Source organism: Necator americanus, chromosome V, assembly GCF_031761385.1.
Source record: "Necator americanus strain Aroian chromosome V, whole genome shotgun sequence".
NCBI classification, from domain to species: Eukaryota; Metazoa; Nematoda; class Chromadorea; order Rhabditida; family Ancylostomatidae; genus Necator; species Necator americanus.
In genome coordinates, this window is record NC_087375.1 from 28,939,313 (window position 1) to 28,964,184 (window position 24,872).

The 24,872-nt window shown below is 37.2% G+C and overlaps 1 protein-coding gene across 1 annotated transcript; it reads left to right on the forward strand.

Moving 5' to 3' along the window:
* Positions 1 to 3,590: 3,590 nt before the first annotated feature.
* Positions 3,591 to 18,852, forward strand: RB195_015551 (uncharacterized protein; the record flags this gene model as incomplete). Its single annotated transcript, XM_064206309.1, has 9 exons — positions 3,591 to 3,739; positions 8,985 to 9,165; positions 12,237 to 12,311; positions 12,974 to 13,108; positions 13,830 to 13,990; positions 14,064 to 14,229; positions 14,792 to 14,916; positions 16,858 to 16,966; positions 18,790 to 18,852. The coding sequence occupies 9 exons, from the start codon at positions 3,591 to 3,593 to the stop codon at positions 18,850 to 18,852; spliced, it is 1,164 nt and encodes a 387-aa protein (XP_064062190.1).
* Positions 18,853 to 24,872: the final 6,020 nt, after the last annotated feature.

A 24,872-nucleotide genomic window follows, 5' to 3' on the forward strand; every position in this document is an offset into this window, starting at 1 on the left:
GATGTCCTTTGAATCATAGAATCGTCCTTTAGTCACAGTTTCTCGTTGTCCTCACAATGTCCCTCAGCTCTCCGTTAATTAGCCGGGTACTTCCTTTTCTTGCGTTTTTTCCACTTTCTTTCATTTGTAAATTACATGAAATGGCCATGGATTTCTTCCCGTTCAATTCATTTCGCTCGATTCCTCGCAAAGCTTTCGCTTCATTCTCATTTCCATTTCAACTTCGATGGTTCTTTTTTCTTTCTGATCACACTTATTTAGGTTAAGGATATTTCAAGCAACCAAAAACAGCTTTATCGTCGAAATTCCTGAATTTTTCGAAATTTCAGTGAGGATGGGTGAAACAAAGAAATCAACACTAACATTAATCATAACTAATTTTGTGTGTAACCTCTGAAACAACGTCAAGGGCCCATTGTGTGTCGAATGAAAGTTTCTTGAACAAAAAAAGGAAAAAAGATGCAATAACGTTGGGGTCTGCATAGGCGGACGTACATATTATGCTACTATGCATTTGATTTGAAGAAATCCTTCAATCTACTACATACGCTCCGGCATATCTGCTCTGAAATAGATTTGATGAAGTAATACGAGCAGGTGAAGCCTGCCAGATTCGTAAGTGGGCGGAGGTGCGTGAGGTGAGCCGCAGACATCAACAAAATGATGCACGGAGCAGTTTGTGAACACTATTTGTTGCTCGCAATCTTTTCCTGAAACAAAAAAAGAACAAAATTAGCTAATTTTCGTTTGATTCAATAAATTTCTCCGGAACTTTCGCTACTATTTTCGCAGTATATGCGATGATGCATTTGCAAATGACCCATAGCTTAAAAAAATATTTTTTTGCGAGGAAGTTATTTAATTGAATCTTTGAGAAATTTCTTAGCGATTGCTATCTGCAGGAATCTTTGTTTATGATATTTTCAGCGATACATAAATATATAAATAAATGTATAATATGATATATAAATTACTTTATAACATGTAAATAATATGATTTTGAAAGTGATACTTTGTTTTGTTCCGTTTTGTTTCGAAGGTTTTTTTTAAAGAAATTCTTACGTTTGTTCTGTCATCGAGTCCTAAGAACTTTTTGAGGGCCTAGCATTTTTAAATGTAGCATCCTTTATTTACTATCTATATGAATCTTTTTTTCATGATGTTTTCTACAGAATTGCCTCAGGCTGTGTACTGTTTTGAAACCTATACTCGCTCTTTTGATAGTCTACCATAATCGCTTTCACGTCTACATTTTTCTATTACCGTATATCAGAGCAGGAAAGAAATCTTGAAGATTTTTTCGAACTAAAATAGGAATGAGTGAGCGATTCCGAGAAGAAAAAATCTGTAACATGCCTGTTTACGGTTGGTAACAACACTTGTTTTTCATCGCATTCGTATAGTTAATAATTCTTATTTATTCAGCTTTGATTTCAGCTCGATTATTCAAAAATATTGGAATTCGCTCAGACTTTATTGTAACTTTTGGTCCTCCAGCAAAAACTGTGCACCGGGATTTATGTAAAGTCGAAAATACCAGCTGATGTGAGAGTTGTTGTCGTGAAAGTGCCAAGAAACTATTTTTTTCTCAATTTTTTATGTGGTATGGGCTTATTATTATTTATTGTTGTTAGGATTTATTGTTAAAACACAGTTTAGAAAAAAGAAGCAGCTTCCTTCTGCAGGGAATTTTCGGTTTACTAGTTTCTCTATTTAATAACCAGTCCAGAATGCCTTTTTCTTCCTTCTGACTCTTTTTTCTTCATTTCTGACTTGTAGAAGATTTTGATCGGAGATCTCTTATCAGTGATTTATCTCGTTAAGGATTTTAATTCGCATAAACATGATTTGATATAATTTCATTGAACCTTCATTTCATTCATAATTTCATAATTTCTTTCATCCATAATTTCATTCGTTCATCCGGAATGTTCTTGTTCTCATTCCTTTTTTTTCTTTTTCGTGTTTTCGCGATGTCCTTAGGAATTGATGATAATTGAACAAGAAATCTCCCTGAATGTCAAACTATTTCTTATACTGTATCTGGCTTAAGTTGAGCAAGATAGGTGATATACATATTTCATCGTCATGTCCAAGAATTTTCCTGTTGTCTCTCTTTTTCTTCTTTTAAATAGGAAAAAAAGCGAAAAAATGTTTTTTGTCACCTAACTCAAGGATAATTTGGTTCAAAGCTGTTTACACATCAAATCATCCACGTAAAGGAACAAAATTAGTCCATTCTGGTATTTTTGTTGATTTGTTTGGATGGAATGAAGGATGAAAAAAATGTGTGAATGTGCCATTACCGTCTCTCTTCATCTTGGCCATAAAAAAATGCTTTGAATCACAGTTGAGCTATATCAAACCATGCGCGCACTGCTATATACACTCTCACTTCTCTCTCTCCATTTGATGTGCGGCAGGATTTCACGCTAGCGAACAAAAGCAGATCCAGGAAATGAAGTTGTGAAGTTAGTTGTATGTTTTGAGGTAGTAGAAGATCTCTGAGAATCTTGAGGAAAAGTTCTGCGTATCCACTGAGAAAAATTCATGCGTTCATGTCTCATCGAAGCAACTGAGTGGACATGCGAGCTGTTATTAGCACAATATCGAATTTTTGCAGGTGTTTTCAGTGGGAAACGTTGGGCTCGCGTTGAACATTAAAAGTCAGGAGTACTGTAGTTTACAAGATCAAAAGATTTTGCACTTCATTCACAATCGTACTTTCCACTCCTTTTTTCGAGATAGAAACTTTTTTCACGCTCGGAGCACGTAAATCCATGCATGAGGCAAAATGAGTTCATCGATCCTAACCCTAATCCTATTTATCTTTGTTGGATTCCAGAAAAATTACCCGTAGAAAATTAGCTTTTTTAGACCCACTTCCAGGAAATCTCTGCTGATTAGATTGATGATTTTATTAAGAATCTATGATTGGAACAAAAGGTTTTGTTTCTTCAAATTGATTGGAAAAAGAAACGAAATCCTTTGAATGTTCTTTTTTTCCTGTTTTTTTTTTCTTTGAAATAAAACTATCCGAGATAAACAAATGATAATCAGCACATTCGTACGTAAATAGATCTTCATTTCTAAAAGAATATTTTTTTCTGAAGACATCTAGCAAGAAATATTACCTCATCTCGCTCTTCTCCTCCTTCTGCAGAAAGATATGAATCCAGAAATTAGATTTGAACGTGATTTTTGCCCGTCTTATGTTGACTGGAAGGCGTATTTTATAGATGTCAGTCGGATCTTTTGGATTTCAAGCGTTTGCTTCGTGCAAATGTGTAAACACTTGCGCATCTGATTGAATTTCTGGTCGCCTTGATTGGATGGACATCCGAATAGCATTGTTATTGTTTTCGAGAGTCAACTTTCGGTGCCGAATCGCTTTTGCGTTCGGATTCACCAAAATTGAACGCTACTTTCGTGCGAACTTATTTCCGTTTCGTTTAATTTTGTTTTTTTTTCTTTTTTTTTGCCACGAACTTGACATTATCGCTGTCCTCATGTCATTTTTTCATTTCGTTTCAATTTCCGTGACCACCTCTTTGTTTTTTCTTGGATTACACTGATTTTTATAGTTTCAGATGCTGCCAGCAGCTGTGGACGGTGAATATCCGCCACCACCATTAGTTGGTCGACCATTCGCGCAAACCGCTATACCGTATTCAATTCTTTTCGTGGTGGGAACGTTGGGAAACACTGCAGTACTCGCCTACGTATTTTTTATTACAAGGTTAGTATCGTAATTTTAGAATGGCTGGAGCCATAATGATTATAAACGTCGTCGTATCCCTGTTTTTCATTACTAAACGCCACTTAGGTGGGAGTAGTTGGCGTTTGCGAATCAGCCGAATAATTCCATGATTCTGATTACCCTGTGATTTGTGCTCATTTTGAAAATATCCTCCGACGCAGAGATGGATGCGATCTCTTGGAGGTCTTATTCGCTATTTATCTTTTGGAAGCAGTTCTGAAGCAAATCTTTAGAAACAGGAGTTTACGGAAGTAGCAGAGATTATGTACATAATTCTTTATACTCGTAAATAAGGAAAGAAGTTAAGAAAAGGTATGAGGTACGTTTTTGAGAGCAAGTGGAGGCGGGAAAAGCACATACACCCAATGCCATAACGGGACCCGAAAAGGATTTATCATAAAAACTGGGACAAAGCCAATAAATAGCTCCATAACTCCTTTTACTCTAATGATCCGACGTTACTGCAATTGAAATAAAGTTTACAATTTTACTATCAAAGGATTCCAGTGACAGCTTTAGTATCTATTGTCACCTGTCTGCATTGATCGAGTCCACAGTAAACATCTTCGTGGCAGGGCCATCCATCCAATTCGATTCAACCCTTGATTAAGAGCTCGTTACATCAGAACACTCAAAAATCTCCCTACATGAACTACTAATTATTTCAAAAGGACTGGGAAATTGGTTTTTTTTTTGAAAAAATCACGTTCGGGAACCACAGCAGCATTTACTGAACCGCCTACGCAAATTTCAGCCACAAGCCAAGACTTCCTCCTCGGATTATATTTTCTGCTCATTTTCCGAGCGTCTCTGAGCGTTGGCGACTAGGAGAAGGCGGACATGCATATTTATGTATTTGGTTCTTTATGAATGCTAATAGGTAACCCGATTTGACATTCAATACCTTTGCTATGGGCGATTTGCATTAGCTCGTATTTGGATTGAGTTACGAGGAGAAAACAAGAGATCGGAACGAGAAAAGAATAGAAAGAGAAACAATTTAGGAGTCGAACCACTGCACGTTCAAAAGAATTTTTTATCAATAGTAGAGAAAAAATATCCACGTTTTCTGAAAAAAAAAGATGTTTCCGTAAATAGATGTCTGAGCACTATGTTGGCACAATGTTCTTCCGTTGTTGCTTTATCACAGCTCAGTAGTTTCTCGGCATAAATTTTTCCGATGTTTCGATGTGGTTGATTGTACCGTAACCAGAAGAGCCGTCGTTCTTTAACGTTGGATGGAAAGGTGAATAAAAAAGAAAGAAAGATGATATTGAAAGAAAAGAAAAAAAGATGAAGAAAGATCGGAAGAAAGAGTATGAACATGAGACACGGTAGAATGAACAGATTTATTAGACAACAGTTCTCCATGTCTCACACCTCACCGTTCCTTTTCTGTTCTGATTCCGGGGTTTTTTGTTCCGATTTTCGAAAGAGAAGGGGTTTTGCCGATTACCGTACTCGAATTTCACCTTGAGAAGAGTTGGTGAGAATACTTGAGTTCAGGAACGGTAAAACCTGTTCGTCGGCGTTTAGCAGAAGATCAACCAGATCCATACGAGTGTTGAAGTGATGGATTAGGGAATTAAATATATACAGAAACCTCCGGAATGTCTAACGAAAATGCATAATTACATTTCTAGTGGGATGAAACTGGGTTCGACTAAAATTTCCGCCTTTTTTCATATGCAGTGCCAAATGGATTTTTAAACTAAATTCATTAACCTAATGAAAAGAAATGAATAAGTTTGTTTTGATTTTTTTCCATTTTAAAATGCGGAAGCCCAAAAAACCCGAAAAATTAAGAGGTCAATCTGATTGAGGATTTTTCCACTTTTTCATCCTTCAACCATGTTTTGCTTCCGGTAATTGCATTACCGTCGGTCATCAGAAATCACTGGCTGACCGGTGATTTGAATTGGTGTTTTCAAAATCAATTTTCATGAACTCCAAATGATTCACGAGGTCTCCAATGGATTAATTCGAAGAGAACAAAATTCTGGACAAAAGTTAGAACCTGTGTCTTACATACATCTGGGATAATCTGGGATAAGGAGAAATGGACGAGTTCGATGTGCACCCCATCTTATTTTCTTCAGCGATTAAACGCGGACTTTGGCGTAGAAAAAGGGAGAAAAGCCTATTTTCCACCTTGAAATACGTCACGTTCAGACAGAAAAACGAACGTTGTCAGACTGGGTTCCACAGTCATTTCCCGGGAACGCCACGAGACCCGTCTCGATATGATTTTGGTGAAGTAGGAAATTATTAAAGGATATAAAAAAAATTAGGAGATAGGTAATAACTAATAGATAGGAAATCATTAGTTACTAAGAAAGTTAGAACCATTACTGTAGAAACAGTAACATGCCAGACAGGTGGCAGAATGTGGTCATGAGGGACCGACGATCCACTAAGCCCTAAACTGTCTTGCATAAGGAACCGTTTCCATATGTTTCTTTTAAATGTATCAATCCTGTAATTTGTTGAATAAGCTCGAAAATTCTGGATTTCTATCCGAGCTCTGCGCACACTCAAATTAATCCCATAGTTTGCTTTAATTTCAAAATTTTCGGGATTTTCTTTTTTCGCGAAGAGCTGTTCTCTTTTTTTTCTCCAACGTGATTTCTTCATTATTCATCGTTCATTGATCCATTCCTTTCTTCATTCATTCATTCATTTTTCTTCATTCATCATTAATCCTTGTATAAGACAAAGATCTAGGACTTTACTTTGTTGGTTACTTCCGGCTCCTTCAGATTTTAGTGAATTCGATGAGAAAAGCATTAGGGAATTGAAGGTTTCCTGAATGAAAATGTGAGAAAAACATTTTGAAGAAATAATCGATAAGAGCACTGGGATAGTTTGCGTTTTGGGATCTTTGGTGGTCATAGGTTCAAAATTCTTATTTCGGTGATAACTCGGCCCCAAAAGGATGAAATGATTGGTAGGCGTTAGGACGACTTCGAACCATTGATCAATTGTGCAGTCACAGCGGAACCTCTCCGCAATTACGCTACAGTCCCTATAGTTAGTTTCCCTATAGTTGACTTCTCTGAAAATTCATCAGGGGTTATTCCGTCTTCCTGGAATCACCAGTGTCAATATTTCACCTTGTTCCTTATAAAAAAATTCAATGTCAGTGTGACTATGTGATGGTCCTTCCAGAACCATATTAAAGGCTAAAGTAAAGAACGTGGTTTTAATTAAACGTGCACATTTTAGTTTCCGCTTAAAACAGACGTAAATCCTTAGACGAACGCGTAGCTAAAACCATTTTACTTCAAGTCACTTAGACCCTAAAAGGGATACGTTATAGGGACGCACAACGGTTTCCCTTTAAGAAATTTTCATTCTAAGATTTTTCTCAGGATTTTTGAGGAGGGATTGTAGGTTCCTAAAAAGGTTGTTGTGTGATCCAATGAGTTGGTGATCTAGCAGGAAACTTCTCTCTATCTTGCGTACACACAGCCGACCTGCGAAAAAATCAAAAAAAGCAGTTATTCAAAAGGGTTGTACCTCCTCTGCAGTTTTTTCTGCTCCCTTTACCATAGTACTCCATGTGCTTACTTAGAATCTCAAAACGTTTTCGTTTCTTTCTTTCTATGTTCTTTTTCTGGATTAGCTCCTATTGTGATTGATTCACGTAATCGGATTTTGGAGCTTGTTAGCATTCTCCGACGGATTCTCGTCATAGGTTTGTTTGTGAAACTCAATCTGATGCACACCCACGCACTTCACTATGTTTCGCATCCAACTGGAATTGCCACTAAACAATGCATTCGGAAGTTAGCTCAAAAACAGCATGGAACTGAAAACTACTGCGAATTGAGTCTGCGAGAAAAATTCGAGAAACTTTCTGCTAAGGGATTGAATTCGGCGAAAAGATCGAAGAAAAGCCTCGCTAGGACAAATCATATTACCCTGCATGCAGTATTCTGGAGACACATCTAAACGAGAGTAGATCCAACGCAGATCTGATTTCACCTGAAAAAAATCGAAGGTAACCATTAATCAAAGGAATTGAATGAAAACGGCACCTTGAATGACTATAGACTTTGTTGCCTCCTTCACCTGAAAAAGAGACTCATCTGGATTATGCTGTACATAAAAATGGTTAAAAAAATCCCCCGACAAAGGATTTTTACCTTTTGACTAATAATATATTTTCATAGTATTGGGGTGGCCATGAAGTCCGTTAAATGTTAACTGTTTACAACCTCAATACACAAAACACAGGGATGCTCGGGTGACTAAATTAAATTTTCAAATGTATAAGTCGAGGGAATTATGTTCTTGCCAAGCATTTGTATTTTTGTCTAATTTTAAGCACACGTAAATTAATAGAAGTGGAACTGTCGCTTACATTGAGATTGATTTAGATAGAGAGGAACTTCAGGGGAAAAATGTGCAGCAGAGTTAGTTACTCTGTAAATCTGGGAAAAAATCAAAGGCTATAGTCATACTGATCTGGTCTAGATTGGGATTTTCATAAGGAGGAAAAAAAAATAAAAATATGATTTTCTTCCTGCACTGAGAACAGTATAAAAACGAGGATAACGACCAATCAGTCGTTTTTCGCATCTTTCCTGATCTTGCATTTCTTTCTCCTTTCTTTTTTTTCTCTTGAATTAAAGAAAGATGGAACATGGTATCATACGTAAGAGATAGTAAATGGTAACCACGGAAATGACCGAATTAGTTGAACATGTTACGTGTAGAACTGAATGAATTATTGAATGTTCGGAATTTCGACTAAGTCAATGAGCCACTAGAAGATACACGGAGAAAAGAATTTAGGTTTTTTCACATATACTTAGGAGATGACAAAAATAACCTCATAATAATAAGTGACCTGATGATTAAAGTGAATTACTATAATTAATTGATGGAATGAATGAATGAATGAATGAATGAATGAATGAACGAATGAATGAATGAATGAATAAATGAACGAATGAGTGAATGAATAAAACACTTTAGTTCCAAGAATTTTGTTTTTCACTTTAACACTGTTGTTCACGCACAAAAGTTAAACTTTTGCTAAAAATTGGATTAAAAGTTCACCTTAATATCCTGTGATGCATGGTATATTTTAATTCAATATAAAAATCTTTTATAGCCAGACTTAAATCTAATCAGTACAGTACTCTCTTTCGATTATTTTTTTTAAAATAGCTGTTGCTACCATTGGTAAAATTCTGGCTGATTCTGCTATTTTCAGATCCTTAAAGTCGTCCGTGACCGCACTCGGAAACACATTTGTTTACATCGTCGCTTTATGTGCCGTCGATCTGTTGGTTACTGTATCGATTCCATTTTCATTATCGAATACGATACTGAACAATTGGGTGTTCGGTGAAGTGGGATGCAAATTGCACTGGGCGGTTGAGCTGTCTAATAAGGTTTGGATATTTTCTACTTTTTTCTTCTTACAATTGTTTTTTATCCATTTATTCACTAATCTGAATTTGTTTTAAAATTTGTTGTGGTTGGACCGACCACCTATGATTAGTCGAGTTTGTCTTGAACTACTTGTCGTTCAAATTATACTTAATATTTTTGGGAAATAAGGAACAAGGGATGTGGGAATCATCAATGAGTGCATAATTCCCAAGAGTATTCGCTGGAAATGAAGAAAAAACCCATATGTTTTCTGCTCGCACAAATCATCGGATAATTAACGTCTAAGAATCATCAGAATACTAACTGGGGACCGTCCTAAGTGTCCGTGCTGCCGTAGATCGCCGTGGAGGAATCCCGTGGGGAAATCATGAGCAACGTTAATGACAGCTACCTAGAGGACAATAGAGGCTTCTGAGAATCTTATTCTTTTGAGGCTTGGGGTTCCAAGACTGGAAGGACCTTCTAATCAACAATAAGGTTATCACAATAAACGGACCATCATTAGAACGATATCCTTAAACAGTAAACACCTACTAGTCAGCTGGTAACCTTCACTTATATGATTATTGCGCTAGTAAAATGCTAGACAATTTTTCATCACCTAACACTATGGGTCTTCACGGATACATGTGACCGTGGTCTTCCTAATCCAGTTATGGTTTCCTCTTTTGGTATTTATTTGCCACCAGGGCCATTACGTACAGTGTAGACACGACGGGTACCTGGAAAACAGCTACCAAAAGATGCTTGAACTTCGTTGTAGGACCTGAGCATGAGGTCTACAACAGGTTCCCGATTACCGTAGTTTTCGCAGAAGCGCAGAGGATTTGTACCCCCCCCCGTGATTTCCTGAGCAGCGGGAGCTTCCCTTCTTTTCTCTTCCACCTTTGCGCTGCTCTGTTCTTTCGACTCGTGATTTCACGTGGTGGCACGTGACTGGCACCAGCGGCAGTGTGACCCCGGCTATGTGTACCTAACTAGGGATAGATGGAATTACTTTCTAAAAAATCAGTTCAATGAAAAAATTTTGAGAACATTTCCTGATGATTCCTTTCATTTTACATTCTCTTAATTTTAGTTTCCATTTGAAAAACCTGACATTTATTCCCAGTCTCATGAAATAAGATGAGGAAAAAACAACAACAACATTACCGTATGCCCATGCATTCAGCGCATTACGGTACAGAAATAAAAGCATTAAAAAAGCAACCTGCACAGAGTTCATTCTTCCCAAAATAGAAGTATTCCAGCGATTCAACTCGCGTGATCGGATCAAGAGATATCCAGAAAATTCTGGCCTAATTAGGAAATTTACATGCATATGAGGCTAAAACTATTTCTTTCGAGTTGATAGAGAGATCAGATTATCAGATCAGATCAGACGAAAGCAACGGAAGGATAATCCTCCCTTATCTCTCTGAGAATTACCTACAAGTTTTTTTCTTGAAATTTTCTCATATTTCCAGTATAACAACTTGTTATTTTTACTGGGCATTGAACTCGAAATAAAAACTACAAAATTCGATTTTTTTCACCTATAAAAAAATAGAAATAAATATATAGAGTAAATGTATGTGTAAATTAAAATAATAAGTGTAGATGTTATATTGTACATGTATTTTATATTATGCATATATATATATATATATATATATAATACTACTAAAGTCTTCACCATTGTTACTCCTTTGCCATGGATCGTGTTTGTGCGTTTAGTGGCAACAATTACAGCTCTAGCATATTTACCAATTTCTATTTACTTGTACATCTTAATGTTACGAGACTCTGTGTACGGTATGTTTATAACATTGTGTATTGGTTGCATAAATATGAAATTAATATTTATTTCAAAGAGTAGTTATCCGATTACTTTGCCGTAAACATAAAATTGGATGGCGCAGATGTTTTAGTAATTAATTTTGACTTTATGCAAACTGGAATGAACAATTTCAAAGATTAACTCCTTACCAAAGATTATCGAATAATAAATAAAGAATAATTGGTTATAAATTAAATGTAGCGCAGCAAATCACCGATCACCTAATTCTCTACCTCACGTAATCACTTAGAATGTGATTGACGAGAGGAGTAATTAAATCATGCCGCAAAAATAAGTAACGAGGATAAATTATTCATAGCTGCTAAAAAGATTCCACATCTTTCGGGGTCCTGCTACAGATAATTTAACAGATAACTAATATTTTATGGGTATGCTGGTGTCAATTTTTTTTCATGCACTTTACCGCATGAGAAGGTCGTAGGGAGACATTTAATCTCTGAGAATTTCATCTAACAGCACTTCTACCAAAATACAGGCGTAAGACCCCGCAATCCATAAGATTTTTTATTTCTGAATGCGCTTCAGAAAAAGTTTTTTTCAAGAAAGTAGGAGCCGAAATGCTTCCTGAAAAAAAGATACTGGATTCAACCATTCTCCATTCGTAATTCTTCTTACACATGCGATTTGGGATATTTATTCTATTTAACCAAAACACATCATTTTTCAAGGGATCTTCATAGAAATAGCAATAAGTCGCGAGTTTATGTATGAAAATCAACAAATCACATGTTTAATTTATTTTTACGATTTCATACATCTGCATTTAGTTGATGAATTAGTATTAGAGCGCTTTTTTTGGTTTTTTTTTCAACTATTTGTCGATGAAACTGGAGGATCAATCAGACTGTTTATAGCGGCATTTTCATATTTTCATAGTAACGTTTTAAAGATACTGTTTTTTTTTTCAAGTTTGGGAATATTTGGTGACCCCTCCCTTATTGTCCAGTTTAAGAATTAATTTTAAACCTTAATTTTTCCTTAATTTTTTCGCGGAACCTTAATTTTTTGCGTTGACGTAGTTCTGGCGCAACCATTCTTTGAGAAAACCTGTCAATAATATCGTCACTGCAGAGTTGTTGTTGCACTTAGGAGTACCTAACTAGGATTTTACTCGTATCCAACGCAAAGTATAAACGGTCGGGAAGAATTCGAATGCTTTCCTTGATGAGAAACTAAAAACTAGAAACTTGGAATTCTGACATCTCATTTTTCATCGTTGTTTTTTTTCAGATGTGTTCTACATTTTTGCTAACAGCGTTAGCATTCGACCGTTACATGGCAATATGTCATCCTGAATACAAAAGGGTATGTTAATTAGTCAAATGTTCGGTTTTTGCCTATACATACATATATTTACGTCACATATGTGCACATCTGTCATTTATACGTGAAATATTGACAAAAACTGGATTTAAAAGAAACTGTCTAGCTATGTTTCCTGCATATTTTTGGGATTTCAATCAACGCTTTTGAGTGACATTTTGTCGCAGTTGGGTACGAATTGAATATATACGCAATTTATTAACCAAAAGCAATTTTCAAGCGAGTATGGTAGGTTTTTAATGAACGGTACTTGAATAGTGAGAAGGTCATTGGTGGTCCTGCACAGAATCCTATAATCGAAAACTATGAGATACAATATCAATTCTTTTAGATCTCTACATTTTGATAACGGAGAAAAAAGGGTACCGCTTAAGGCGAATTGAGAAAAGATAGGGGAATTTTTGAGGAAAAAAAGATTATTTTTGAAAAATTCTGTTGTTTATTTAAAGATTTCTATTTCATTGATCTTTTGATCCTTTTTCACGTCTTTAACGTCTCTTTCCTAAAAGTTCCTCTACGAACGTTTCGGGAAAAATTTCGCCCCAAAATTTATGTCCGTCCAAGGTTTGATAAATTGCTCAAAATCCTTCCAAACACCTCGACCATGACCGAACATCTATCCCTGGAAAATTAATTCGTTTCAGATTCATCAAATGCGGCAAACGATTTTCATAACGTCGTTCTTGGCAATTTTATCGATCTGTCTCATTTTACCGGTTGTATTCTCAGCTACTGTACGATCCTTTACCGGTCTAGGACAGTACGTCACACATAAGAAGGTAAACGTGTTCTTTGACGAAGTTTGAGCGAAAATAGAGTATTTGCTAAAGAAAATTTTTGGACCTAAATAATACTGGACATCAATTTTTTTAAAATTAGCATTCCTGAGTGTGATCGTGTCCCTGCAACCAATATAGATGATTTTTTTTTATCACAGAAGTGGTTCTGAACGCATGAAAGAAGCACAGACAGCTATTTTCTGCGTTTTATCCTTTATTTCGGTAGTTACAGTAATTCAAAAAAAAATGCTGACGTATTCCTTCGTGAAAATACCGCGCAACACTGTTGGAGAATAGCATAGCGCAGATTTATTATCATTTCCTTCCTTTTTTCTCAGAAATTGTTTGGCTGTTCAAACGTGCCCAAAGGCGCTAAATGGGGCAATTTTGGGGCCTATAGAAAGAAGTAGCTGTTCCACGCTGAGACGTTTGAGCGCGCAACGTTGTTTTTAGGCTTCACCGTCACAGCGACTTCTTTCATTAGACCCCCAAATTGCCCCATTCAGCGCCTTTGGGCACTTTGAGAGCCGAACGTTGTTTTGAGGCTTCACCCTCAACTTTTTTCCAAACACTTTTTACATTAATTCATTATTCCCCTCTTTCACGCCTTTCCAAATATCCAAAATAGACTTACGATAGGGTGTTGGCTTTTTCAAAATATTCAAGAGCTCTATCAAAAATTAGTTAATTTTCTAACGCTAATCCCCTTATATCTTTTCAGGAAACGTACGATGTCGTCAAGTACATGTGTGTGGATGGAATGCGTCGTGATGTAAAACTTCTGGTGGTCGCTTTTCTAATTGTTTTCGCCTTTGTCTTACCGTGCTCACTACTAACATTCTTCTACACAAAAATTGTCCTTCGACTACGAAGACAGCAGAGGTGTGTGTGCGATTTGTTGTCCTCCTTCTTGGGCGAGAACTGGTTCCCTATTAATTATAAACATTATTTTTAGGACTATGTTGCAGTCACGGATTCCGATTCGTCGGATTACAATTTATACGATGGCCGTAACGTTATTCTACTTATCCTGTCAAGTGCCATTTTGGTTACCGCAAATTTACGGTATCGTATGCATGGTGTTCGGCTACAAGGTCAACCCAAGCTATATTACATTGACTGTGAGATATTTTCTGAATTTTTAATTAATTTTAGTTTTTCTTTAAGAATTTTAGTTATTTTCAAAGTATAAGGAGAATTAGTGGAATTAAATTACTTCCCCTTTATTTAAAGCAACATACAGGCTAAAGAGGGGGCAAACAAGCACATCGAACTTTTTTTCAATCCGGGAGTTCTTGGCAAACACCTTCGATTGTGAAAAACTTCCTAATGGGATCTGATCAGATAAGGTGCATGAAGTGAAATTAAATAATAAAATAAAATAATAATGGAATGAAATATACAGTAATAATAATAATAATAATAATAATAATAATAATAATAATAATAATAATAATAATAATAATAATAATATAATTAATAAGAATGTTCTGGAAAAAAAAAGTGTAAAAGAGAGGCATTTTTTTTTCAAATAAAGGCCTCCCAGGATAACCTTTGAAATATCTTCTCAGTGATGTGCACAATTCTAAAAATATCGCTCAAATCCGATATCCAGATGACGTTATTCGCCTAAAAAAGTTAAACGTGATCCTGCGAAAGCACTTAATCAGTTTCTACTTTTAGTACTACTCTCATCTATTGCCTTTCGTTTCTGCATCGTTCAATTGGATCTTCTATGCTCGATTAAACAGCCAATTTAAAAAAGGACTCGTGTTGGTCACCGAAAGGCTAATACGTAAAAGGACCAAGTAAGATTCCAAATTTATCATTAAGTATCTAACTTGACATCGTTAAAATGAAATGAAACACATTCTGAACTTCTGGAGGTTTTAGAACATTATTTCTAGCTCAAGTGTATGGTCGACGGAACCATTTGCTTGTTCGTCACAATTTGTTCTCGTTTATTTGTTTGTTCTTTTAAAATTAAACATAAGATCACCTGAAAGTGGTCTTTACTGCTCGGATCGCCAGGAGTAGAAAGTTCTCTCTTTTAGTTTTGAATGACTTGAAAAGCTTGCAGTCGTCAATCGTCATTAATTGTATTTTAAACTCAATTCCTCAGCCACTTCTCCCTCAGGAAACCACAGGAGTTTTCTTTATCAAAAATGCTACCACAACTTTCTTTAATGCATTTAAATATCTTCATTAAGTGCAGATCTAGGTTTTACATAGAACATATAAGCAAAGATTAGGTTTCTTTGGTTATAAAATTGGTTGAAGTAATTAGCCGCACATTTCTGCCTTGATATTTTGATATTTTGAGGAGAATTTAGTCAGTTTAACCAAAATGGAATTTTGTCTGCTTTGGTGCGAGAAAAAGTTTACGTGAACTCCCTGCAAATTGATAGTGATTACTGTTGAATTTCTTTTCGTGGAAGCTGTATATCAGAGCGCTCTGCTACTAACTAACAGACCCCGGCATCGATAGCTGAGGCCTGGCCACCACTGCACGCATCCGGAGAGGAATGTGTTGGATTAAGGCATCGGACGGGGCGGCCTTACCCCGCCCGACCACCTCTGTACCGATCCGGCAGCGGTGCAACGGTTCCGCTCCCCGTGTGTCGTCTTGCCCTGTCTCTAGGGTCCTTCGCACCGTGCCTTTTATGTGTCACATCCGTGATTATAAATATTTCATCGGTAGAACATCCACACAATGAAAGTGATTAGACACAATAACTCTGCAGTAATGTATAACGAATCATATCACGAGTACTCAATGAGTCCATGGTTATAGGTTATGTTTCTTTTTGGGAGGATTAAGACGGTGGATGGTCTTCGGTTCAGTCCTTCGTCTCTAAGTGGCTTTCCGGGGTTCTCCTCAGAATGCCAGCGGTTTCAAAATCCAGTCGGATTCAAGTAAAGAATAAAGGATAACGTGAACGGCGCTTATCAATCGCTACAAGGCTCCCCTCTCAACTTTTCTTCAGAATCGGAGGAGGTTTATGAACACGCGTGCAGCATTACAATGACTTGCGCTTGATATATTATTTCATATGTTATATTATGTTTTACATCCTCCAAGACAAGTCTGTTACCAATTTATCTACCCCGAGCTGCTGAAGGACTTGCTTGGCACCAGGGGGTTCTCGAACCAACATCGATCGTGCACTAACAGCGGATCCCTTTACCGACTGCGCTACACGCGATCATAGATTTACATGTTTTCGGAGTCCACTTGAGAACGAAAGAAATTCCGAATTCACGACGCACGCAAACACGTGATGATGGGACTTGGATTTTGGAAAAGAAGATTGAGAAATATGTTTTTTGGGGGGGTAAGGGGAAAGGGAGAGGGAAAAAAAAAAAAAAAAAAAAAAAGGATTGCAGAAAAAAAAAAAAAAAAAAAACGGGGGAGAGGGGGGGGGGGGGGAAAAAAAAAAAAAAAAAGGGAAATGGGTCTGAATAATTAGAACGCCAGACCTTATATATTTGTCGGTCGTGGGAAAGTTACAGTATGAAGTGATTGCGTGGCGAGGTACTGTCGTCGCAACGAAATAAGTGATCCTCAGGCAAAACAATCGGTGTGGTTCCAACAAAAAAGTGTTTAGTTATGAAGTTAATAAGATTTTGGTGCTACCTTTTTGGTTTCTCTTTGCTTAAGAAGTTTTTTCTTTCTCTTTTGCAAGGGTAATACTTTTTCTTCAAATTTCATTATATGTTTTTACGGTTTTGAAAATGATTTTATTAAGGTCACTTCAACTACAAAACGGTCAAATACGCGACCGAGAACTCGACGATGTTGCTCTTGATCTAATTTCAAAGTCAGACGATGTTATGACGATGTGCCCGAATTGTGAGGTTTGTGCTAGATATTTTTGCAATTTACGACTACATTGAGATTAAAAGACATGTGAATTTCTTCAAGTGATGAAGAAATATTAGTAATTATAGCTGTAGAATGGTTTTTAAAAGCTTCTTTTACTTTTTTATCTGAAGCATTCTCGAACGTATGTAGGTACTGAATAGTTGTCTTTCAATAAAAAATAAAAATGGAACCAAAATTTGAAATTGCTATAAATCATTCAATGAAGAATCAACATACGGTTTGTTTACAAAAAACAGACTGAGTCTCAAGAAAACTCACTCAATCTTATCTATATCGTTTTCTTACTTAGGTGCGATCACTGTAGAAAAAAAAGCGAAAGGTTTGTAGCTAATTCACCGTTGCGTTAGAAAAAGCTTACTAGCTAGTCCTAGTATTTGGTTGATGCAAAAATAATGCATGTTTTTTGTTGCCTTATCTTCGCGACAAATTTTTCCCGATTAAACTTACCTTTAATTTTGGAAGCCGTAAGTGCATTTTGTAGTGCATTTCGTTGGGGTTATCAGTGCTGCAGCGATTTTGAACGAAAATCAGTATTTGGTCAGCACCATAACTTTGGAGATAATATGTCCAGGCTTTTCACCAAAATTTCTTTTACGGGATCAACCTGTGCTGGTCTGCGGCGGACTGAGCTCGAAATATCAACGCTGCTTGGGGTGAGAGATGCACCACCAAATCCACCGTACGCTTTTGGTTTCAAAGGTTTTGTTTTGGCGATATGAGCCTCGAAGATAAGGAAGGTCGCGGCGGCCCTCCTAAAAATGGCGACCACCTGATGAAGACAGTCATCGAAGATGATAAGCTCAAAACTACACCGGAGGTTGCCCAAGAATTAGGCGTTAACCACTCAATAGTCGTCCGCCATTTGCAGAAAAGTAAAAGGTGAAAACGTTGAACAAGTGGATGCCGCATGAATTAAGTGAGTCCCAAAGAAACCACCGTCTTGAGATCTGGTTAATGCTTCTGTTAAGCAGCAAGAACGGTCCATTTTTTGACCGTATGGTTACTTGCGGTGAGAAATGGATCTTTTACGACAACAGGAAACGTCCTACTCAATTGATGGATCAGCATCAAACTCCCAAGCACTTCTCGAAGCCGAAAATGCACCCGAAGAAGACAATGCTGACTGCACGGTGGCGTGGTATAGGTGTAATTCACTACAGCTTCATGAAACCTGGGGAGACATCATCGCGGAGAAGTACTGTAAAGAACTGAACGAAAGGCACTGGAAATTCCAACTTCTTCGCCTGGCGTTAGTGAACAGAAAGGTTCCGACTCTTCTACACGACCACTTGACACATTTCAAATGTGACGCTACTGAAGTTGAACGAGTTATGCTACGAGACTCTGCCTCACTCACCATATTCGTCAAATCTTTCGCCAACCGAATACCGGTTGTTCAGACATCTGGAGCACCTGTCTAAGAGGTGAGATCTTCCAGAAGCAAGGTGATGCGAACAACGTCTTCCGGAAGTTCGTGAACACCAAAAGCTTGGACTTTTATACAGGGAGAATAAGCGAACTTGTTTCTTATTGGAAAAGATGCGAGGACTGTAGCGGTTCTTATATCGATTGATAAAGTTAATTTTGAGGCCATTTATAGCGTTTCGTGTTTGAAAAAGAAGTGAGTGTTTGAAAACGCGCATTATTTTTGCACCAACCTAATATCTTCTGGATAACCCATTCTTCTCGTTTTAAATGCTATTTCCGGCGCTACGGTAACGGTTCACTTACTTGTAGAACAAACTAATTAAACGATTAGTTGATAAGTATCCTCTCAAAGGATTTTTCTGTTCAGGCTCAGCTTACGTTCAAACCAAGCAATGGTAAACTACTGTCTACTGCTGTGGCGACACCGTGATCATCATCGTCCACTACTAGACGAAACTATCCGTGATTCTCCATAGCTTCAAGCGCTTGAAAGAAATTCATTACGAGTATTTATAAAAATACGGTTCCAAGCCAAATCTTATGACGTGCTGTCGAATTTTTATTGAATTTTTTTCAAGCATTGCTATCTAATGGACAGAAAGCCTGGAGTGAGACGCAATATCTTCCACACTGATGATGTTGTTTGTTCTGAAGCACCGGAACCAAGTTTTGGACCAAATAGCTACGCAGTAATCGGAACTTCGGTGTCTTTCTATTACTTTCAGAGAAGATTTCTAGGATTTTTTCACTTTTACAGCGGCTGAGTCCTCCATAGATAGCAGAGCTTCAATTTACACAATTCTATCGCTTTAGAGCACTCCTCTTCTCTCAATCTTTTTGCATGCCGGCGTCGCTAATGAGCCCATGAACCACTTCTAATTCGTTCCCAGAAACTGAACTTAATATGGAAATAGATGCAGATCCAGGCCGATTCCTGAAAGAAAGGTCGTGCTTTGAACAGAGGTCCAGCTACGGGTATTCTTCTATCTACAGGCAACTGGTTATTTCACTTCTTTTGCGAGCCACAGTACCAGTACCAGAACATTATACACAGTACCATCTAAAAACGTTTCTGCTCTACTCATTTCCGATTTTTGATTCACTTCTGGTAATTGGTAGGACTTCTGTGGGAGATAATATAGAAAATAAGTGTAAATAAATAAAACACGGAAAACCAAAGAAATATTGTATAGCAATATTGTGGAAAATAATACGAATAATTCACAGACGTCGAGAGAAATCCTCATTCTGAATTTTACATGATTGAAGCGAGTTGGTGGTCGCTCCCTGCGCATGGCTAATACTCAGGATGATCTCATATTATTTCTCCCATTTTTTCGGTTTGTTTTTCTGTATGAGTGTCCGATAATCCGATATGCTCATTATTCACTTATTTATCTGTAAGAGAAAGAAAATAAGAAAAGATTAATCTCGAAAACAAAAAAAAAAACTTGACACTGATCTTATGAACTCCAAGCGGCGCCCACACAGTAGCGACGTGCTGCTGACTCGTGCATTATTTCCCGTCTCATATCTTCTTTTGAATAAATTCAGAGTACTGTACATGCTTGAGGTGTGTTACCGTCTCATACCTCTAGAATTTTCTAAACTACACACAACTACACTACACATCTTTGAAAAGTTACAATCGGATAATACGAATACTAGCTGAATCTCTGTATAAGCATTTGGGCGCCTAGAATAACTTCTAGACGGAAGAAAAAGTTTGAACAAAGGAAGAGTAGTTCCACTGGATTCGTTGAAATTTCTGTTCTTGCCTAAATATCAGTAACCAAAAAAAGCGCCTCTTTTACTCATTTCGGTTCTTGTGATTTCGTTTGCCCACGTTCTTTTGGAAGATCAACTAGAATGTTGTCGGTGACGTCTTCAGTTCGTGGTCTTATCGGCACTTCGTCGGCACCTCACCACACCCACTTCTATCGTGCGCAAATTCTTTGATCTCTACAGTCTGCACTTCGATTAATGCGGTGATCATATCACCTCATCATCCTCGAATACAAATCGATTTCATAATAACAACGCACTTATTGATTCAAATCAAATTATTCATTGATACTCTTTCATTTTCCTTTTTTTGCTTCTTTCTCCCCTTCGAGTTCCTTTGAAATCTCCACATTTAGAAAAAAAAACCAAAAGATTTTTCAACTATATAGTTTTCTTATTCTAAAATTCTTCTGCTTCGTTCTGTTGTCGCGGGTTTTTTTTATATGTCAACACGGTTTCCTTTTTTTTTGTTTACGTATTTACAAATATAAAGCGTTTCTCCGAGCGTTTTGTTTATGAGTTGTGTATTTATCCTGTTTATCACGTGGATCTTTACAAGCTAGTGATGCAAAAATCCCACAAATTACATCTATTCATGTCCTCTTTGTTCGGATATTGTAGCGATGCGATCGGATTTGTGCATCTCACTTACGATTATAATAACCTGCCTTTCGCATCACTCCTCTTATCAAGTCGTGCAGTATTTCTTTACTTTTCTCAGCTTGTTTTTATAGAAAAAAATGTTGCAGAGTAAAATTATAGCTAAAAGTAGGTCAAGTATTTTAATGCCATCTATAAATTAGAGGCGGAAATGTAATAAATGGATAAGCCACAATTGAATATTCGTTGATTTTAGGATGAGCTAAAATTATACCGACAAAAAAAATTGTTTATTGCTCCAGTTTTTAATTTTCTACCTTTGTTTTCCTCCAAATTTTTTTCTTCATAAAACTTTTACACTTGCCTCGGCAAAATTCTTGTAAACCACGCTGATCTCATCGTCTTCGATCGATGGTCGTGAACCTGAATCAAAAGGATCATTCGGTTTTACCGATACTGTAGTCAAAAATTAAAAAAGAAATATCTTTTTTTCAAAAAAAAAAAACGATGAGGAAATCAACGAGCGATCTCGACAAAACCAACCACCTTCGCATTATCAATGATGCAAATTCCTACTCTTTCAGGCTTGAATCCAAGCGAATGGCGACATTTCTGAAGTATGATTCACTTTTTCAATTTATGGATTTATTTTTTTCTAAATTCTAGGCTCAGAAAGCCTGTAGACGTGTCCATGTCTAGTCTAATTCGTTTGGCTAGAGTTTCATCCAAAGAATATGTATTAGTAGTGTAGACAGAACACTTTTTACTGGTTCTCGTTATGTTTGATCTACCGCATAAAACAATAATAATCCCTTTTAAGTATTCTGAGAGCTGACAGAAAATAATCTCGTAGTAGATAATCCACCAAGGTTGACTGAATCCCACAGTGAATTGCTGTCACCACAAAGATCCATAATCCAATAGAATTATCTTTTTTTTTCAAAAAAAACAGCGATGAGGAAATCAATGAGCGACCTCGAAAAAACCAGCCACCTTCGCCTTATCAATGATTCAGATTCCTAGACTATATTATAATATGTATGATATATAGTATAACGTAGCCCAGAATACTCGAGAAATAGTAAAAGAAGAGAGAGGAAACAGCGCAGATTGGTCAGTTTTTCACCTCATTACTCTTCTGAAGGACTGTAGTGTCATCAAGAACCATTCGTCATACATACGTATATCCTAGAAGTGATGTGAATGATGAAATAGAAACGATTTTCTTTTGGCATACCACAAGATTTCTCAGATTCATTATTGCCGCTGAAGCTCCAAGTTTATGTCCCCGTTTCTTTCTGTTTTCTTATGAAGTAACTTTTTAATGCTTAAATGTTTGCCTCTTACGTCTGCAAAAAGCATATAGTAGCGGAAATTAATGCTAGGAAGCGGAGGAGTACGTATACGTATGTATACGGCGTGCATATCAATCCTAATACAGAACTTTCTCTTCTGTTTCAAGAAATCAGTAGGAACCCATGCTCCTGCTATATTTACCTAATTAATTAATTATTTATTTATTTATTGAAAACACCTACAGGTGTGCAATAAAACAAAAAAAAACAATGTTTAACAGAGCTTACTAGACTTTTACACAACAAGACCGGCCCTTCAAAGCATGAGGAGTGGTGGGTTGACAGGTCATTCTCCTGCTACAGAAGGTGAGAAATCCTCACGCGAGGAAACCTTTTCCCAGACCCAGAACGCTACGGTAGATAAACGGATACCAGGGTTTGGGTGATCAACTTAAAGGTAGCATACCACGAATCTGGGGTGGGGCGGTTTCAAGTGGGTTATGCCCATACGGAGTCGTAGATTGTGGAGAGAAGGGTGATTCCGTTTTTTTCTTCCTAATTGCCGTAAAGAACAGCCCTGAAGATACAACTTCGAGCGTTCCGGCGCGCTATTTTCTACAAGGCGCGCCAGCCTTGTGCATGCGCCGCATCTTCCGGAGCGTTTTTTTTACGGCAATTATTAAGAAATGGACGGAATCACCCTCCTCTGCATAATAAATGACCCCGTATAGGAACACTCCATCTGAAATCCGCACCAGCCCAGATTGGTGGTGTGATGCGGATTTCAGTTGGAGGGACCTTTATCCTCGAACGGAGGAATCCGTTAGGGACCATGGGCGAACGGAAGGGGAGATTTCAAGCGCAAGGGCTCACCAACTTTCCTATCCTTGTACGGCTTTCCACCGTTAGAAGAGAATAAGGACCAATTGTAGAGACGAATTTGAAAAGGAGCATATCAAGGCAGATTTCAAGCTAGCTAATTTCATAATGAACAACAGAAAAAGAGGAACTGAAACTGTGAGCTAAAACACATCAACACAAAGCTTATTGTGGTCGCTTGTTAGAGGTATATAAAACCTCTCTCTCTCACAAAATGCGTAATAAAAAGGTTGAAGGATGAAATGTGGTTGTGTTAGTCACTGCGCCAACGCATCCACTTTAATTCAGAATCGTTTGAGATTTACGAACGCGAAGTCTAACTTCAACGATGATTTGCAGAGACTGTCCGATGAGTCAAGTCAGACTTTGCATCCTCCTAGACAAGACTGCTACCAGTTCGGTACCAGAGCGACGGAAGGTGTTCTTTGCACTAGGGCGTTTTTGAACTATCGTCCGACCTGCACTGTCGTAGCGAAACCTCTTACCAGCTTGGCTACGCCCGCCCAAAATGCGAAATATTGTATTAGAATAATACCATACGATGAGGTAATGTAAGGCAAGCTTCTCCTTGCTCGCACTTCACTAAACACTCAAAAACTTTGAATCAGAAGGGAAATAGGTGGCTCTGCTTTATTTTCTGGAACACATCTTATGTTTTACATTTGTTTACGTTCATTTTTTAAAGTTTTGTGGCAAATTAATTTTTTTTTTAAATTAATTAATTTTGTAGCAGAACAGAGGCTTGGGTATTTAATGCAGTGGATCATGGAAAATCGGATATTTGCAAGTAGTCTGTGACATCAGACGGGATTTACGATTGCTCACTAGTTCCTATTGATAAGGGCTGCATATAGATATCCTTATAGACTGAAGAACAGTTTGAACAAAGGAAGAGTAGTTCCACTGGCTTCGTCATCATATTCATCTAGTGATACGGTGGATTAAGCACTAGTCAACGATGAAGATAATGTTAAGCGGAACTCGTCTATAAATTGCTGAATCATCATCTACTAATTGAAAGTGTAAAGATCAATTCCTTAGCAATATTTCTCGCAGCTTCTTATGCCAAAAGTACAACAGGTACGCACTAAGTTCACACTATCACTAACTGCTACAAAAACATGATTTTTTGAGCAAAATCTTTTTCTTAGTTTAGATAAATTGTTCTACAAATAGGTACTCATTTGTTGTTAACCAATACCTAGTTACCTGCTGTTCTCACTATTTTCTTCAAAAGTTTTCAAAGATAGGGCATCGTCTACTATAATCTGATTCTAGCTCTATCCTGCTGTACATAAGTGAGTTATAGTAACAACGTTTGGCTAACGCCGGACTTCAGACCTTTTATGGTGCTCATTTCCCTCTTTTTCAGTGATCAATTACAGTCTAATTTCCTCAGAGCTCTGTTCTCCCTTTTTTCAATAGAATCACAATCATCGATGAAAGATTTTGTAATCTTCTGCCAGAAGTGTCAGTACTACATTTAAGAAATATTCAAACTTAATTTTACACACATACATTTATGTTCCGCCGACACCGACTAAAAATTGAAAAAAAGATCACTCGAAGCGTTAGTTATTATAGTTCAACATTTAGCATAGGAAAATGTGCCAACATAGAAATTCGTGAACATCATTATCTCGTAAATTTTTTCCAAAAAATTAGAGTCGTTTCTTCTCTAACATCGCTGCTTTCGCTTTTTCGTTTAGAAGAAATACTTATGGAAGATTTCATCAATGTCTCCTCTTAAAGTTTTTGTCAAAGTTGTCAGCGCCAAGCTTAGAGGTTTAAAATTTGATTCTTAATTTATATTCCTTCATTTCCTTGGATCCTCCAGTGTAAACAAAAAAATTCGAGGTATTAGACGATGTACTTCTCGTTTTTCTTCAGA